Here is an 18,967-nt window from a genome sequence, read left to right on the forward strand (position 1 = left end):
TTATGGAAGTCGACATCGTGAGTTAAAGTGACTGTCAACAGTACAGATGGTTTCAAAGTGAATCAAGCAGACATGTGGACACCTGTGACTAAGATAACGTGCTGCAGAATGTGCAAAAACAATAATATCCAAAATGGCATTTTAAAGCAGTGACTAGAACTGCAGAGGAATGAAACAGCCCCAGGGGGGCTGAAAGTGAAATAGGAGCATAATCCACTGCAACAATTACTGTAGGTATCATTTGGACCCCTTCCGCACATGCAGTATAATGCACTTTCAATCCACTTTGAAGCTGGATTTGACTGTGCAGAACAGCAAAATCCACTTGCAAACAATTGTGAAAATGGATCGAAAGTGCATTATTCTGCATGTGGGAAAGGGGTCTTGCTTTTACTGCATCATCCAATACTGTATTGTTTTTGTCTTGTTTGCCTCAAATAGTTTGATGTTCATATTCTTCTCTAATTCTGTAATCCTAGTATTATTGCATTGTAATCCTAGTATTATTGCATTGTTCTGTAATCCTAGTATTATTGCATTGTTCATTGAAGAAGAAGAAGAGTTTGGATTTATAGCCCCTCTTTCTCTCCTGTAGGACACTCAAAGGGGCTTACAATCTCCTTGCCCTTCCCCCCTCACAACAAACACCCTGTGAGGTAGGTGGGGCTGAGAGAGCTCCGAGAAGCTGTGACTAGCCCAAGGTCACCCAGCTGGCGTGTGTTGGAGTGCACAGGTTAATGTGAATTCCCCAGATAAGCCTCCACAGCTCGAGCAGGGAATCAAACCTAGTTCCTCCAGATTAGAGTACACCTGCACTTAACCACTACCCCACTGCTGCTCCTGGTTGTTTTAATACTTTAAAATTGGTTGTTTTAATACTGTCGGTCTGCATTGGTTTATATCCTGTCATCCACCTCGAGTCTCAGAAAGGAAGGCAGATCATATATCAGGTACATAAATGAACAAGTAAATAAATGGAACCTCCTGGTTTGGAAAGAATCTATCTTTGCCCGTTTCCATTTGCCCTTTGTCAACATTTTCTACCCCATGCATAATTTTATAGACTTCAATCATATCCCCCCTCAGACGTCTCCTGTCCAAACTAAAGAGTCCCAAACGCGGCAGCCTCTCCTCATAAGGAAGGTGCTCCAATCCTTCAATCATCCTCATTGCCCTTCTCTGCACTTTTTCTATCTCTTCGATATCCTTTTTGACATGTGGCGACCAGAATGGAACACAGTTCTGATCATCTCTACTACCCCACACACCCTATCACCACAACAACAAAAAAGAATATGTACCGTTTGTATCCTCAAGAGCTTGGATCATGTCCGGGTCAAGAGCGGTGCTGACCAGCATTTCCACATAGCTGCGGTACATTTCCTTCATGGCTCGCGTATTTAGAATACGGCCTGTTGGCACACGCTCTAGATGGGGAAAAGAATGTTGAGAGACAAAGATGAAAAGACAACATCATGGCCTCACAGATTTCTTTTATGTCCCTCCTGGTCTCCACTCAAATTGGACTGGAAATGTTTCTTATCTTGGACAAACTGCAGTAAAGAGAATGAGCGGTGATCTTGGAAATTGCTGGTTCATATCTCAGCCAAAACTTGCTAGACGGTCCAGTCCTCCTACTTGCAATCTAGGGGCAATACCACCAGCGTATTTTTACAGGGCTGCTATTAGAATTACTGCAGGAATATACAATGCTTTGAACATTGATAAAGTGTGATATAAATACTAATATGACCTGCTGACATTTCCCTACCCTGGCACTTAAAATATAGGCCCCTCATGAACAAGGCAAGAGAGGCTGGATGGCCATCTGTCAGAAGTGCTTTGATTATGTGTTCCTGCATTGCAGGGGGTTGGACTTGATGGCCTTTGGGGTCTCTTCCAACTCTGTGATTCTCCCACCAATACCTCCCCGAAATGGACTTTTAGCCCTCAACCTGGTTGTGCAGTTCTTGAGAAACCCACCACACTCTGGATCACACCTTAAATCACCACACCATCCCCAGGAATCGGTTACTTTGAAGTTCTGAAAAAACACTTCCCTCCAGCTCTCGGCATGGACCGTTTCCTCCACATGGGCTGGATCCAAACTAAATTTTCCCGAACTTCATTCACCTCATTTATACCCCACCTTTCTCCCCAGTGGGAACCTGGAACAGCTTACAGTGATGGCGAACCTTTGGCACTCCAGATGTTATGGACTACAATTCCCATCAGCCCCTGCCAGCATAGCCAATTGGCCATGCTGGCAGGGGCTGATGGGAATTGTAGTCCATAACATCTGGAGTGCCAAAGGTTCGCCACCACGGGCTTACAACATTCTACCCACATCCATTTTATCTTCACAACAAACGTTGCGAAGTACGTTAGGCTGAAAGAGTGTGATCGGCCCCAGGTCACCCAACAACGCTTAAATGGGAGAATGGAGATTCGAACCTGGGTCTCCCAGATCTTAGTCTGACACTCTAACCACTACACCACAGTGGCTCTCTGCCTCTCCCACTGACTTTTCTGCCCATGCCTGCCATCACAGGTATGTACGTAGGGTATGCTAAAGAACAACAATGGGGGTATGCAACAGGAAGGAGGAGCTACATGGAAAGTTAGTCTGGGTCCAATTCCACAATGCTCCCGGTCTCTTCTGTTAATTTTCTAGGATGCCTAGTTTGTTTGCTTGTTTGTTAGTTAATTAATTAAACTTATAGGCCGCCTCATCCCCGAAGGGCTCGAGGCGGCTCACAGTACGGCTGTTCTAACGAACAGCAAATCAACAACTTAAAAACTTGAACCCCTTAAAAACCTATGCAGCATAAGTTAAAACAACAAAAGTTTTTTAGAACAAAAGTTGTTTAAAACAGGCGCCCGAACTAATGCCAAAAGGAGGGAGGGAATAGGTAGGGCCCGCGATGGCATCAGTGGATCAGGCCCAACCAGAATAGAAAAGATGGAAACAGGCAGCCTCAGATTCGGCAAGTGTAGGGCTTTCACGGCGGCCCTCCAAAAGCCCAGTGGAATAGCTCCGCCTTACAGGCCCTGCGGAACTCGCTAAGGTCCCGCAGGGCCCGGACAGCTGGAGGTAGAGCATTGAGTGCGGAGTTGCGTCACACACCATCACCACACATTCTCTGGGATCGGGAGATCCTGCCTTGCTCTACTCACCTTCCTCGCTCTGCTGGTCAGGGCTGGAATCTGAGTCGGAGGAGGATGCCGCTTCCTTGAGCCATTTTTTCCTCTTCTTGGGGGGCGGTTCAGCCTTCACCTTGGCCGGCTTGGGTTTGGGTTTAGATGTCCCACTGGCTGGAGCAGCTTTGGGAAGAACAGGCACAGGGGGTTCGGTTTTCTCCACTTTGGGGGGCTTCTCCGCCTTGGCCACTTTTTCCGCCTTGGGGGGCCTTTCAGACTTCTCAACCTTGGGAGGCTTTTCCGGCTTCGGCCCTTTCTCCGTCTTAGGGGGCTTCTCGGTTTTCTCTGCTTTCTCGGCCTTGGCAGGCTTCTCGGCCTTGGCGGGCTTCTCTGGTTTTTCAACCTTCTCCGGGACTTCTGGCTTCTCGGGTTTCTCCACTTTGGGTGTCACGGGAGTCTTGGGGCCAGAGGCTTTGGGTTGGCTCTGTCTCCTGCAAGAGGGAAGACAAACTATTAAGACTACCAAGTCCCAAGAACTGGCTGTTCTCCTTCCTTAGAAACAAGCAGCCCCATCCAAGAGGCCGTGTGCTGCTGACTCCAAGAAGGCTTTCTGGCAGCATGGCGAGGCTAGAAAGGCAAAAAAAACTTCCCCACCGCTGAGAAGCCCCCATTGGCTGTAATAGGCTTACACCACCCTTTTTGGTCATGTAAGTCTGAGGCATCTGCTGGTGTAACGTGGCTGGGGGGAAACCAATTAACGGTGGCTTCTCCCCTGGTCATTCCCCCACTATATCAGTGGGGGTGCTGGACCCGGCGTCTGCCACCACGTGCCAGTGCCAGGGAGGGCCACGGCAGCTGCATGCCAGCAACATCACTATTGGGGTAAGTGCTCCAGAGAGCAAATCCCAAACGCACCAGAAGGGCTGCGTGCTGTTCCCACAGGTGGAACTGCCTCCCCCCCTTTGGATGGGGCTCAAGGTCTAGTACAGACCTGGGCATTATATGGCCCGTGGGCCACATCCGGCCCGCCGGATGACCCTGACTGGCCCCCCCGTCAGTAGTTGGGAGCTGGCGTCTTTGAAAGCCCCGCAGAAGCCGGTTGCCTTGGCTGCCGGCTTCTGCGGGGCTTTCAAAAGCGCCTTGCCCCCCTGCCTTTTGGCCCAGCCCTCCACAGTATTTTCTGTTTCTTATGCGGCCCCATGGAAAAAATAATTGCCCACCCCTGGTCTAGTATGAAGAGAGGGTCCAAGTTTACAGGCCAAGTCTGCTAAGATGGGAGGGGGAGGATTTTGATGAAAGCCAAGCTGAGGGTTGCCTTTCCGTATTGCAGTTTCTCAAATCTGTGCAGCGTGATTTGCATATTATGCACGATTGGTGATTATGCAAATCAAACATTTGCATTTAATTGTCAGCCCGGTCTCCTGGTTGCTTTTCAGTCCAGCTCCTGGCAGCCACCACAAGTAGGGGGAAGAGTTCCAAGGAAACATCTTTTTACCTGCCCTTCCGACAGAAAAGATTTTTAGGAACAACTGCTGGCTGGCAATTAAGTATGTAGAAGAAGAAGAAGTAGTAGTGTTTGGATTTATACCCCACCTTTCCCTCTTGTAAAGAGACTCAAGGTGGCTTACAAGCTCCTTCCTCTCCCCGCAACAGACACCTTGTGAGGTGGGTGGGGATGAGAGCGTTCCAAAGAACTGTGACTAGCCCAAGGTCACCCAGCAGGAATGTAGGAGTGCAGAAACACATTTGGTTCACCAGGTAAGCCTCTGCCACTCAGGTGGAGGAGTGGGGAATCAAACCTGGTTCTCCAGATTAGAATCCACCTGCTCTTCACCACTTAACCACTACAACCCGCTGGCTCTCAATGTGATTTTGAAGGCAGCTGACACAGAGCAAGTTTATACTGGCAAAAAAGGAAAACTCCAGAGAAATAAAAAAAAATTCAGTGATCGCAGACAAGGTATCTGGAGAAGATTTCCATCAAAACAGGAAGATTGCAAAATGCCTGTACTGACCTTGTACATGATACTTTACATATGCAACTGACATTTTCTCTTGATAATTGTTAGTACCCACTGGCAAACTTTATATGTAACTTCACTCATTACACCATCTAAAATTATTTGCCAGCATTGTTTATATACAAGCCCCTCTTCATAATGGGGCCAGAACAAAGTTTCTCTCAACCTTACTGATGGGCTTAAGAGTGCTGGACAGACCAACAGAAGACTTTTTATTTGTTAAACAACAAATCCAGGGACACTCTAGAGCAAACAGCCAGGTTTTTATGCACCGTCAAAAACAAACAATATTAATTTTGTCGAAGGCTTTCACGGCCAGATTCAACTGGTTGTGGTGGGTTTTCTGGGCTGTGTCGCCGTGGTCTGGTAGATCTTGTTCCTAATGTTTCACCTGCATCTGTGGCTGGCAACTTCAGAGGTGTATTACAGAGAGAAGTCGGTTACACACTGTGTCCAGTGAGAAGGGAATGTTTAGTGGGGTATATATTGTCCATGTCCCACGGTGGAGAACTAATCAGCAAGTGTTTGGGTGGAATGTGCTATGCAAAGGTGTGGGTTTTGGCTATGCAGGTCACGTAATCCCCAGCATAGCCTTTTCTGGTGGTCAAAGAGGAGCCCCTCTGTAGGGGTGCGTTAGCGAACCCAGTAGAGCCTCAGAAAGTGCACAGGAATGCCTGCGCCATCTGTCCCCTCCTGGGCTCACACGTACGCACATCACGAGATCCCTCATACACCCAGGTCACAAGATACCTGAATTCGACCCAGACAGGAACGTTTCTCCCTGCACGCACGCTAGCCCCTCCTGAGTCATGAATTGGCGCTAACTTTCTCCGCCTCCCCAAACCCTTAATAAAGGTGCCAGGGACCCCAGCTCGGCAGATTGGCCAGATCAGCCAGACCTGCCGCTGGCCTCTCTCCACCGGTTTCCTGATATTGCTGCGTCTTGTCTCTTCATTGCGTCGTCCATAACGACTTCACCCCTCCTTCCTTAAGGAGTCACTAGAAAAAAAGGTGAGTGGATCCAACCCATTAGCCTGCCCTTCCCCACTCGGTCCCCCATTACCTGACAGCCTGCAGGGGCCGGTGCCAAGGCTTTTTGGAGCAGACACGGACATAATCCTTCTTATTGATGTTCTCCAAGAACTTGACATAGAGTCGCTGGTAGCGGTTCTTGGCATCACCAAAATAGCCCAAATACTGAGGGGGAAAAGCAAGGTAGGAAGTAGCTGGACGTTAATCAATCTAATTTCTATGCTGCCCTTCTCCTTCTTGCAGGTTCAGGGCGGCTTCCAACACATTAACACATGCAATAAAACCAGGGTTCAAATCAATTTCAAATAGCGACTAAAATTCTACATAAAATACTATACGATTTCGGATGTCCGTACTGAAAAATACGACAGACCCAAAGCAAAATTCAAAACTGGAAAACAGAAAAACTGAACAGAGAAGGGAAGAAAGACGGCATAAGAGAGGACAGAGGACATTTAGGTGGGGGAAAATGTTGCTGCCTCAACTATTCGTCTGGCGGAACAGATTCGTCTTACAAGCCCTGCGGAGTTGCATCAGATCACGCAGGGTCCGGGTCTCACTGGACAGAGAGTTCCACCAGGTTGGACCAGGGCAGAGGAAGCCCCAGCGCTGGTTGAGGCTACCTGGACATCTTTCAGGCCAGAAATCAAAAGTGCTGAGGAGGACTTTCCAGAAACAAGGAGGGCAAGGAATTAAAAACCTCAATCCTTTCCAAGAAGATATTCACTGACCCAAGCCCAACAATTAAGGAGAAGGAGAAGGAGGAGAAGAAGAAGAGGAGGAGGAGTAGGAGGAGTTTGGATTTATATCCCCCCCTTCTCTCCTGTAAGGAGACTCAAAGGGGCTTGCAATCTCCTTTCCCTTCCCCCTCCCCCACAACAATCACCCTATGAGGTAGGGGGGGCTGAGAGCGCTCCAAAGAACTGTGACTCTCCCAAGGTCACCCAGCTGGCATGTGTTGGAGTGCACAAGCTAATCTAGTTCCCCAGATAAGCCTCCACAGCTCAAGTGGCAGAGTGGGGAATCAAACCCAGTTCTTTGGATTAGAGTGCACCTGCTCTTAACCACTACACCACGCTGGCAAAATGTTTACCGAAGTGGCCAAGGGGAGGGCAAAGCACATATTATTGCACATGTCCCTCCAACGAAAGCCGGTCCCTCTGCACAAACGTGGAGGAAAACAGCTAGTTTCTAGCAGCAGGAAGATAAGAGACGTGAAAGTAAAAACCCAAGTTGGAATCCAATCAAACTGCACACAGTCAAACACACTGAGGCCCAACACATCCAGGGCCTGAGCTTTTCCGTTGGCATCTGTGAGCGCATGCATTTGCGTAAACAGTAGGACAGTACTGTATGGGTATCAAATACATCGGAATGGGCCTGATAGCGGAAACACTTACGTTGCTGGTAGCACAAAACTGTCGCTGCCCGTCCTTGATTTCAGGGGTAAACTTCTGAAGCAGAGCTTTCTGCACCCGCCAGATGGGGGGTGGCTCCCGGCCGGTCTGAAGGGCAAGCTGCAGGAAGATAAAGAAAGCAGCACTGATGTCAATAGAACCTCACTATCTGTGGGCCCAACTGTAACAATCTTGCAGCAAAACAGGATTACGTGCAAAAATGAAACGCACAAGCGGTCTTAACCAAAGTTATACCCTTCTAAACCAGCCGGCTTTAGTGGATTTGGAAAGACATTAACTCTTTGTAGAGTGACACTGAAAGAGACCCAAAATACACTCTACTCCTGCACTGCTTGTTTGTGCTCATAAAACAATTAGGCAGGTCTTTGCCCAGTTATCTAGAAAACAGAATCTACAGAAGCAAAGGGTTTGTTGCTTGATGGGAATTTATACTGACGAGAACACATTCTCGATCAGTATACATTCTCATCGACAAATCAGCCCTTTCCTTCCGTAAACTCTGCTCTGCAAATGGTATCTTTTTTGCTCTGGTTTCACACGGAAGGTAGGTGCTTAAATGGTTTTAAAAAGGCACCTTGCTAAAGTCCAGCTCAATGACTAGTGCATAATACACATCATTAAAGAAATCCCCCCTAGTTAAGGATGCTCTATTGTGACTCTTTTTTTAGAAGAAGCAAGCCTTTATTGGCATAGACAACAGTACAACAATAATAAAAAACGGATTAAAAAGCATATACAATACAGGACATAAATGTTAGGTCGAAGGAAATCTACTGGCGTTTAGTAATTTCCAGGAGAAAGTCTGCCACTATCATACAGAGAGAAGGATCAGGGTTGTCCAACAAGTAGTGTAATCTAATTAAATCGGGGAGATGGGGTAAATGTAAAGGAGTAAGATTCACATACTTGGATCTGATTTCCTTGAATCTGAGACAGTGTAGTAATTGGTGGGCCAGAGATTCAACTGAGCCATCGTTACATGGGCACAATCTTTTAGCCTTTTCTTGCTTATTAAATCTGCCATGTAACAAGGCAGAAGGCATAACATTAAACCTGGCGAACATTATGGCTCTCCTTTGAACAGGGTTTATTAAGCAATACAGTTAGTGTGCCAAGTGGCCCCGTTCAAATGGGAGAGAAAAATACAGGGGGGAGCACGTTTTCTTGGCTGCGGTGATCTATTGTGACTCCTTGAAATGCAGTGGTTAGAACGTGGACTAGAACCAGGGAACCCAAGATTCACATTCTCATTCTTGACGAAGCTCTCCTTGCAAGAATCAAGGCAGTCACGCACTCTCGGCCATCTCACCTCCTCAGATAGGAGGTGGGAAATTTGATCTGATTTGATATGCTCAGAGAAAGGGGAAAATAAATACCCAGTTAAGTCAGAGATAGTTTTACACTCCAGCAAATCATGAATAGTCTTGATACAGTTTAATGAAGATTTAAAAAATAACAGTGAAGGTGTAAAGCGTGTGAGGTTATAATTAGACTCCTTGATTTTAATAACAGTCTGTCATTTAGGTGTGGGTCTATTTCTCTTTCAATATGTCAATTTCTGCTTTTTTCACAGTTTCTGCTCTTTTTTGTGGCTCTTGTATGGTTTACACTGTCTCATGCACATTCGATAAAATTCTGCACAACAGAGGTGTTAACTTGTTCTCAAGCTCCGATTGTTGTTTATGAAATCCTGGGAAATTCTCACCCTCCTCTTTTTCCAAAAACTCATTTTTGTCAAGATGTACCATTTGGGAGTTTGGTAAATTGAGCATTTCAATACTGATAAAGAGAGGGAAGCGCAAATTTAGGACCAATGAATTATAATGAAGCCTCTGAGACTGCAGGCAGGCAGTGAAATGGACGATGAAACTAACGATCCATCAATTAGGAGATTGGATGCTGTGTGGTTTATTTTTCTGATAGCTTTGCATCTGTGGCTGGCATCTTCAGAGGATCTAAAGCCAGCCACAGATGCAGGCGAAACGTCAGGAGAGAATGCTGCTAGAACACGGCCATACAGCCCGGAAACCACACAGCATCCAAGTGATTCTGGCCGTGAAAGCCTTCGACAATACAATTAGGAGATTGTTCAGTTGTTAAGAATGGGATTTTATTTTAACTTTAAATAATATAACAGATCTGCGTGGTACAAAATCTGACCCAAGATTCAAACACTGAAACGTGCAATACGTCTTTGAAAATGGGTTTCAGAACTTCATGCTTATAAATACAGCACTGCTTCAAACGACACAGCCACGGGTCTCCATACACACCTTCAGGGCCTGAACGTCCTCAACGCGTATGACGAACTCATCGCGCTCTCGGAAGATTCCCTCCCCGCCGCTCTCCGCCTCCTCTTCGTCCGTCTCCCCGCAAATGGCAGCCGTCTCCTGCTTCTTGGCGAGGTGGAGGGGCCGCGTGTCCTCTGGATCGTCGGGCTCGGGGGATGCTTGAGCAGGCAGCTCCTCGGGGACCGGGGGAGCCTCCTTCGGTGAGGGAGCTGGGGAGAGGGGCGGCGGGGGCAGCTCTGGTTGCGTCTCTGCCTCCACTGATGGAGCTGGGCTTGGGGGCTTCTCCTCCACTGGTGGCACATCTGGGATGGGAAAGAAGCGGGAGGAAGGGAGAGAAGCAATGGGTTTGCAGTCAGAGGTGGAGGTCCAGAAAATTGAGCGGGAGGGGAGGAATAATTTGGGTGGAGAACTGAGAAGACAGGACATACAAACAGCCCTACTGGATCACACCAAGGGACCACGTAATCCAGAGCGAGCTGTTTCTCAGTGGCCAACCAGGATGGCCCTGCGAAGACCGATATGCAGGGCACGGTACCCAAAGCCTCTCTACTATTGCCCTTCAACAACTTGCATTTTATTTATTTTATTTTATTAGATTTGTTAATCGCCCCTTCCATGTCTGGCTCGGGGCAATGTACAATCAAAAGTGCAATATATAAAAACTGTTTCGACAAAGACCCATAATTTAAAAACAAAACAGTACCCAAATAATAAAGTTAAAATAACCCACATGGTCCATAAAATCAGGAATTAATAAACCGGACTACACTAAAAGCTGTAAAACCGAGAGGAGAAGTAAAACCCACCGATGGGCTAAGGAAACACATAGCCGCAGGGGAGACAGGTAGTCAAAGAGCAGCCTCAACGAAATGCCTGGCGAAACAGGCCCTGCGGAACTTCATAAAATCCCGCAGGGAGACTTCCACCAGGAAGGGGCCAAGGCCGAAAAGACCCTGGCCTACACTGAGGCCAAATGGACCTTCCGTGGGCCAGGGGTAATTAGAAGTCCCTTGGCTCCTGATCTTAATGTCCGCTGGGGGTTATAATGGAAGAGGCCGTCACGCAAATATTTGGAAGTCCGGGGCCTTTGAACACAACGGTTCAATTTTGCCATCCTGGTTAATATTCCGTTCCAGATCTATCTTCCACAAATCTGCCTAACTGCCATCTATGCTAGCGATACCAGCAATGCATCCTGCGGCAGCAAGCGGTACAGGCCACAGCGACAATGTCTCTAACTCTCTCTTGAGACATGCGATGCTGTTGCCAGCTGGCTAGCCTGTTCCCAAAACTTCCAAGACGGCTGTTTTTGCCAGGGCAGGGGGCCTACCCCAGAGGTGTGTATGCACAGACATGGTGTCCACTGCTCTGCACCTCCGACACAATCAAAGAAACAAGCAGACTGCAATGTGATGGAGGGACGATTCGATTATTTGTCATTCGGCTACTATCATAATCCCTGATTTGCAGGGAAACGTGAAAGCTCTGAGGAGACAGGTGAAGGAATGACAGAAAGGTATGGAAGAAAACTGTTGGGTCTGGGAGTATAAGCGGCCATGAAGAAACAGGCCTATCAAGGCCCAAACAGAGGCAACCCTGGTAGATTCACAGATGGGTTTTCTATTTTTATTGGTAAACGCCAGCGATGGCCCCACCCTTTCAAGTGGGCCCCCCAGCACAGGAAAAGGAGAGCATGACCTCATTCACGCCATCTCCCCGACATCAAGCACCTCCCTGGAAATGAAGTTCAGCTCACTGGAGGAAAAACATGAGGTGGTCTGGTGGTTTTAGCCCCTAACTCCTCGAGAGCCAGCGTGGTGTAGTGGTTAAGAGCAGGTGGATTCTAATCTGGAGAACCAGGTTTGATTCCCCACTTCTCCACCTGAGTGGTGGAGGCTTATCTGGTGAACCGGATGTGTTTCCGCACTCCTACATTCCTGCTGGGGGACCTTGGGCTAGTCACAGTTCTTTGGAACTTCCTCAGTCCCGCCTACCTCACAAGGTGTCTGTTGTGGGGAGAGGAAGGGAAAGGAGTTTTGAAGCCACCTTGAATCTCCTTACTGGAGAGAAAGGTGGGATATAAATCCAAACTCCTCTTCTTCTGCTAACATTTCACCAGAAACTGTGGCTGGCGTCTACAAAGGCATGTCACTTTAAGATGTGTTGCTCTCTGTGGCACACTGAGAGGGCAGAACATTAGGAGCTAAAACCACCAGACTATGGCCACACAGCCTGGAAAACCCACAACAACTGAAAGCCTTCAACAATACATTAAGTGGCCTTTAAATTCACAACTAGTCAGAACAGCAGATACACAGGCCAATCTGTGGTTGGGAAAACCATGTGTTTGGAGCAAACACACTCACTTTCCTTAATTAGAACCAATTTAGTGTATGGGGGCCAACCTCCACTGCTCATTAAAAAGACTACTTCATGGGATGAGTAGAAAATGCCAGAGAACAGGAAGTAGAGGGGATCCCCCCCACTTGCTGAGCAGGTGACATGGACCTCTGACCATAGAAGTCCACGAACACATGAAACTGCACACTGAATTCCAAGCAAAGTGCTTGCTCTTCAAGATACGTACTCTCTTGCAAAGAGAAAAACGTTTGACTTCCTTTCTCTTAAAAAAAAACCCCTTATAATCTATTCCGCTTAGATTATCTGGAGCCCGTGTGCCGTGAAAGACCAAAAAACACCTGCAGCAAAGAGCTCTGCTTCTAACTGGCTAAAATATAAGAACATAACAAGCCAGCTGGATCAGACCAGAGTCCATCTAGTCCAGCTCTCTGCTACTCGCAGTGGCCCACCAGGTGCCTCTGGGAGCTCACATGCAGAATGTGAAAGCAATGGCCTTCTGCGGCTGTTGCTCCCGAGCACCTGGACTGTTAAGGCATTTGCAATCTCAGATCAAAGAGGATCAAGATTGATAGCCACAAATCGACTTCTCCTCCATAAATCTGTCCAAGCCCCTTTTAAAGCTATCCAGGTTAGTGGCCATCACCACCTCCTGTAGCAGCATATTCCAAACACCAATCACACGTTGCGTGAAGAAGTGTTTCCTTTTATTAGTCCTAATTCTTCCCCCCAGCATTTTCAATGTATGCCCCCTGGTTCTATATATATATATATATATATACATACATATATATTGAATGACATGGAAAAGGGTTTGATCATTAAGAACTTACATGCAGAAGCTAAGAGAATGTAGAAGAAAGTTAATGCTAAATACGAGGCAGATTATTCTCAGAAATTTAAAACCAAAAAGAAGAAAAAGAAGATAAGAAATTGGATTTATACCTCACCTGTCTCTCCTGTAAGGGGGCTTACAAGCTCCTTTCCCTTCCTCTCCCCACAACAGACACCTTGTGAAGTAGGTGGGGCTGAGAGTTCCGAAGAACTGTGACTAGCCCAAGGTCATGTAGGAGAGCAGAAACACATCTGGTTTACCAGATAAGCCTCTGCCACTCAGCTGGAGGAGTGGGGAATCAAACCTGGTTCTCCAGATTAGAATCCACCTGCTCTTAACCACTACACCACACTGGCTCTCTCTAAAAATAAAAATGGGTACTCTGGTTAGTCTAAAGCAAAATCCATTAAATATTATTTAATAAAGGGTTTCAGGTGGATTTTGTTAACAGTCAAAAAGAAAGGTGTTTAATAGTTATAAAGGACAGAAAAAAAAGGGGATGAGGAGTCTGCTCAGTGTTTTAGTGTGGACAAGGATTCCTCCTACTCACCATTGGGTTCTCCCTCCTTGCGGTCTGTGGGGTCATAGAGTGCTGATATAGCCGAGGAGATGCTCTTCTGGAGGTCCTGGTTTTTGCTGACTGAGTCCTCCTCGTCAGAGGAGAACGAGGGCAAAGTCTCCAGGTTACGTTTCAGTTCCTCATCCAGCCGCTTGCAGGGGCTTGTACAGCTCATTACAAGCCCGGCCGGATCCCCTTCAGGCCCATCCAAGCCCCCTGACAGCATCGGAGGTGCCATACTGAAGGGAGGCGGAGGCTGGGAAGATGACGACGAAGACGTGGCTGATGGGGGACGTGGCGTCTTGGAGGGGCTGCCTGAGGACGAGGCCACGGCAGCCGCCGCCACCCCGGGGCCCCCCACTGTGGCCGCCAAGGAGGATGCGGAAGACAATGTCTGACGCTTGCCCGACTTGAGGAAGTCCAAAAAGGACGCCATGAACCCCGACTTCATCTCAGGCTGCTTCTCTTCCACTTCCTTGATCTTCTGCTTGATCTTCTCTCGGGTCTGGCTGTTGTCTAAGCTGCTCTCTTGAGGGGGCTGATGAGTCGGGGTGGAAGCCTCCAGCCGAGATCCCTCCAGGCCTTTGGGAACTGGCAACTTGATCTGAAGGAAAGAGAAGGGAGAGGAATGGGAGGGTCTGAGGGGCCTCCTGACACAGTTCTCCAAACTCCATCTTCCATTTTGTTATTGTCAGGAACGTCCTTTTTAGGACTTCGCCGCGCCCCGGCCCTTCGGAACCACTGTTTTCAACAGGTGACAGTGAGATGTTGCAAGTTTTTAGGAATTCTGGCCCAGAAGGGGTCCTACCCTGGGCCTAGCCCTGCTCGTTTTCAACCTCATGTCGTCCCATTATTGTTATGAGGACTAGAACCCCCCCCCCTTTTGAAAATCAGAATGCTCGGGATACTGACCAGGAACAAAGATTCTGTGCTCAAGGGGGAAGGCTGCACAAATACACACATAGATTAATCGTGCATGATCCCTTCTCCTCATTCAGCGCTCACAAACTGCTATCTGTTACTTCTTTATTTTATTTGGAGAAGGGAGGTGGGCGGGCGGGTCCGTAGGTTTTAGTGGGAACTCTTTATTTTGTTATTTTCTATTTATTTATAGATTTGTTCGGGTAAATTTATCCCCTTGAAATGGAAAAGGGAAAGGTGCTTAAGTTTGACTATTTTGTAAATGTTAACTATTTATTGTTCTGATTTAAATTATTTGCACTGTTTATTGTGCTATTTATGGATTGTATTAATGTATAGTTTGCATTTATTATTGTGTTATGTATTGATTGTATATTCAGGGGTGTGCAACCTGCGGCTCTTCAGATGTTCATGGACTACAACTCCCACCAGCCCTGCCAGTATGGCCAACTGACAGGGGCTGATGGGAATTGTAGTCCATGAACATCTGGAGCACCATAGGTTGGCCACCACATTCTTCGTCGAAGCCAGATGGAACCTCCACCCTCAAAGGCAATGCATCTCTGAAAACCAGATGGCCAAGGGGACATGGTTTCAGATTAGCCATCTTGGGGACTCTTGATTGGGTGGAAAGTTTGTACAAAAATGTTTTAGATAAAATAAAATAAAGAAATCCTTTGGCCAGCAGTTGCTGAACTAGATGAACTATAGGTCTGACCTTGGACCGCCTTTCCCACCGCAAGTTCCATCTGTGAATGTTGGACCTGCTCAAATGCTGTGTACATATATTCTACCTTATCTCTGCAACATTTTCTCTTGCAAAATCCCACAGCCACAGAAGAATCTGATCCCGATTCTCAGCAAAATTTCCTCAATGGCTTTGGGCCTCTAATTCCTGTAGTGGGCCAGACTTATGACAAAGCCTGGTGACCTAGGCACTTCAAGCAGCAGATGACAATGGGCATTTTATTGATTTGCTTTTATTCCCCACTTTTTATCACAGGGTGGGTTACAATAAAAACCATACAAAATCCAACAAGAAGTAAAATCACAATAAAACCCCATCCTAAAAACCATCTAAAATCTCACCCGCCACAAAAAGGGAGGGGTGTACAGACACCTTGGGGCTCCCCTCCCAGTGGGGGTGTCAACCAAACGCCCAGGTGAAGAGGTCAGTCTTTGCTAAGAGCTGAAATTCAAAGAGAGGGAGGGAATTCCAGAGTGTAGGGGCCACTGTAGAGAAGGCCCTGTGGGCCACTCCACCCTCCTCACCTCCGAAGGGGGCGGGACAGCCAGGCAGGCCCTGCCCCCTCCAATCTCAGCACTCAGACAGGAGAAAATGGGTAGATACTCTCTCTTGGGTACCAAGGACTGAAGCCATATAAGGCTTTTTGGGGCGGGGGGGGGGGGGGGGGGCATCTTGCTCTCACACACCTTCCTGTCTCTCAAGCTATTTAGCTGCAGCCAAAACATGTTGGGAGAAAATGTGAAGACCCAGAAAAAACTGTGGGTTGGGATTCTTCTTCAAATTGAGGTTTGATGCTGAATGTGTGCTGTAATTTTTTTTAATCTAATTATGCTCAAAAGTTTCTAAAATGTTAATGCAGTTAATATGATTTTGTATTAAACAATTTTAATTATTTTTTAAAATAATTATACCACAAATTTTTTTTAGTATCAAATAGAAATTTTAAACAATTCATTTAGGTGTGATATTTTAGCGTATATTAAATAGGATTTTAAAATGTTCTTATCACCTAAAATGCAACTTAGTAGCGTGCCTTTACAGCCTACCGTATTATGTTGTATTGCTGATGTACAAAGTTTGGTTCTATTGTTAACTTTTTTCTGGTCTTTGAGTGTAATAAAGTCTGACTGACTGACTGACTGACTGAGGGTGCTGGGGAGATGGTATAGATTCCCCCCAAGGACGTTCTTTAGCAATCTGGCGAGTCCTGAGAAAACCCTCCTATGAAATATTTTCCTGTGAAATGGGCGAAATGCTTCTAGGCCAGATTTTTACTGGCTCAAAATGTGCAGCAGGAAAAATGAGTACGTACGGCAATCTAAAATATTAAAGAATGGCAATTCCGATGTATACTATACACTTGTTCTGCATATTTTGATGATAAGTTTCTTGCTTTAGTGTAAATAATTTTGGTGGCAGCTAATCACCCTGACCTGAATAGCCCGGGCTAGTCTGATCTCGTCAGAACCTGTAAGCTAAGCAGAGCTGGCACTGGTTAGTACTTGGATGGGAGACCCCAAAGTAAGTTCAGAGGCAGGCAAACCCATTCTGAATGTCTCTTGCTTCACAAATCCTATGGGATCACCATAAGCCAGCTGCAACTTCTCAGTAATATAAGCTATAATAAGTTAAATCTCAGTACTACAAACAATAATAGGTTAAATCCGGTTTAGATTTCCACAGGTGCGGCAATTTCCACTTATCTCCATCTCCCACAAAATTCCCCTCCCCCGTGCTGCCCAGGAAATTTCCTAGAAATGTTACCTCTCCAGTTGGGGATACCAAATGTACTGCAACTGTCCATGGGGGACACTGGCATTGACGGTCCCCTGTCCCTCAATGATGCGGCTGGCCTCTACCCGGGCCAGGGCTTTTACGGCCCTGGCCCCTGCCTGGTGGAACACTCTCCTGTCAGCTGTTAGGGCCCTGCGGGACTTTGGTGAGTGTAAAACTGTTTTCCACCGGGCTTTTGGGAAGGCCAGCCATGGATTGCCTGCCCCCGCCTGATGCTTGTACTATGCATGCCATTCCCCTCCCGGCTTTAGCTTTAGGTTGGGTTAGTATGGGTTTTATGATGTTGCTGCTGTAATGCGTTTTAAAGGTTTTAATGTTGTTTAGGATTCTGATATTTATTATGTATTGTTTTTGTTGTTTCTTGTACACTGCCCAGAGCCCTTTGGGGGTGGGCAGTCTAATAAATTTAACAACAACTATTATTGTTGTTGTTGCTGTTGTTTCAATAACGACCATGTGGTCAAGCTGTCCCACCCGGGAGACAGTTTGAAACATTCCTGCAGTCATGTAGACCGCTGATCAGAGATCAGACATTTGGGGCAGTAATCGTATGCTTTGGGGTGCCCATGGATTGACCCTATAAAGCCAGGGATTAAAGAAAGGTGCCACTGAGTCACAAGCCACTCATGGTGACCTCATGAAGGTCCACCACACGGGGTTATCAAGGCAAGAGCTAGCAGAGGTAGCTTGCCCTTGTTTTCCTCTGCATAGCAGCCCTGGTCTTCCCTGGGGATCACTCATCCAAGCAAGAGAATCAGCCACGCGTGGCTTAGTCCGATGAAGATATAAATGCTTTGAACAGCTTAAAAGTCTCCGCAAGCCATGTCAGCAACTCCAAGTCATGGAAAGCTGGTGAAGTGGGTTAAAGATCCCATGAAATGAGAATTTTGTTGAGATCAACCAGCGAATTTTGTTGAGATTGACCAGAGATGGTTGAAATGAACCCGTTCTCCTGTTCCTCAAGCAAGATGGACACCATGTACCCCTGGACTTTAAACAGTTCCATTCTTCTGGACAGACTGTTTAGGCTACCAGGTGATGAATGCACTGTGTCTCTAGAGATGCTGGTGATTGTATACGCATTACTTGGTGGCTCTGCTGACTATGGTGTGTCTGTATTTTTTGAGTGCCATTAAACACCCAACTGTTTGTGGGTGCTCTGGTTTGTTCCTGCCCCAAGACTAAATTTGCAACTATATATTCATTCCCATTTGGGTTCAGCGGTATTGTTTGTATATCGTTTGCTCTGGAACATGAACCCTCCATTTGTACGTTGGCTTACACTCATCCAAGGACCCAGTAGTTCACATCATACACCAGCCTCCACCTCCTCAGAACTGACCACTTCAGAAGTCTCACCCACTTGGGAAGACTCTACAACAGTGGTGGCGAACCTATGGCACGGGTGCCAGAGGTGGCACTCAGAGCCCTCTCTGTGGGCACGCATACACAGAGTTCGTCATGTGATAATAATGTAATTATTTCAGGGAGATTATTAGCATTAAACCTAAGACCTAGTTTTGGGGAAGCAGTGTAGGTAACCCTGTTAAGGGCTCTTAAACCCTACTGATTTTCATGGGAAGAACGAAAGCGTGATCCTTTACCTGGGAGTAAGCTCAGTAGCTGGCAATGGGGTTTGCTTCTGAGTAAACCCTCCTAGGGTCATGATTCACCCGTTTGAAGCTTTGCACAGTTGCTTCAAAGCAAAGCCATCGACTACCACCAAGCTTACTCCCGAGTAACGCACGCCTTGGAGCCAACCGTTTTTTATACTAAAACCTCAGTATTCATGTTAAATTGCCATGTTGGCACTTTGTGATAAATAAGTGGGTTTTGGGTTGCAGTTTGG

General features: G+C 46.9%; 1 protein-coding gene across 1 annotated transcript in view; it reads right to left on the reverse strand.

Moving 5' to 3' along the window:
* PRR12 (proline rich 12) overlaps positions 1 to 18,967 on the reverse strand; it is a 49,711-nt gene that overhangs the window by 11,084 nt on the left and 19,660 nt on the right. The window contains exons 5-10 of the mRNA XM_048517085.1: positions 13,647 to 14,259; positions 9,886 to 10,205; positions 7,595 to 7,711; positions 6,226 to 6,359; positions 3,178 to 3,632; positions 1,302 to 1,427 (exon numbers count right to left, since the gene is read on the reverse strand). Coding sequence (XP_048373042.1) covers positions 1,302 to 1,427; positions 3,178 to 3,632; positions 6,226 to 6,359; positions 7,595 to 7,711; positions 9,886 to 10,205; positions 13,647 to 14,259 — 1,765 coding nt within the window. The remainder of the gene's footprint in view (positions 1 to 1,301; positions 1,428 to 3,177; positions 3,633 to 6,225; positions 6,360 to 7,594; positions 7,712 to 9,885; positions 10,206 to 13,646; positions 14,260 to 18,967) is intronic.

This window comes from Sphaerodactylus townsendi, linkage group LG15 (assembly GCF_021028975.2).
Source record: "Sphaerodactylus townsendi isolate TG3544 linkage group LG15, MPM_Stown_v2.3, whole genome shotgun sequence".
Taxonomy (NCBI): Eukaryota; Metazoa; Chordata; class Lepidosauria; order Squamata; family Sphaerodactylidae; genus Sphaerodactylus; species Sphaerodactylus townsendi.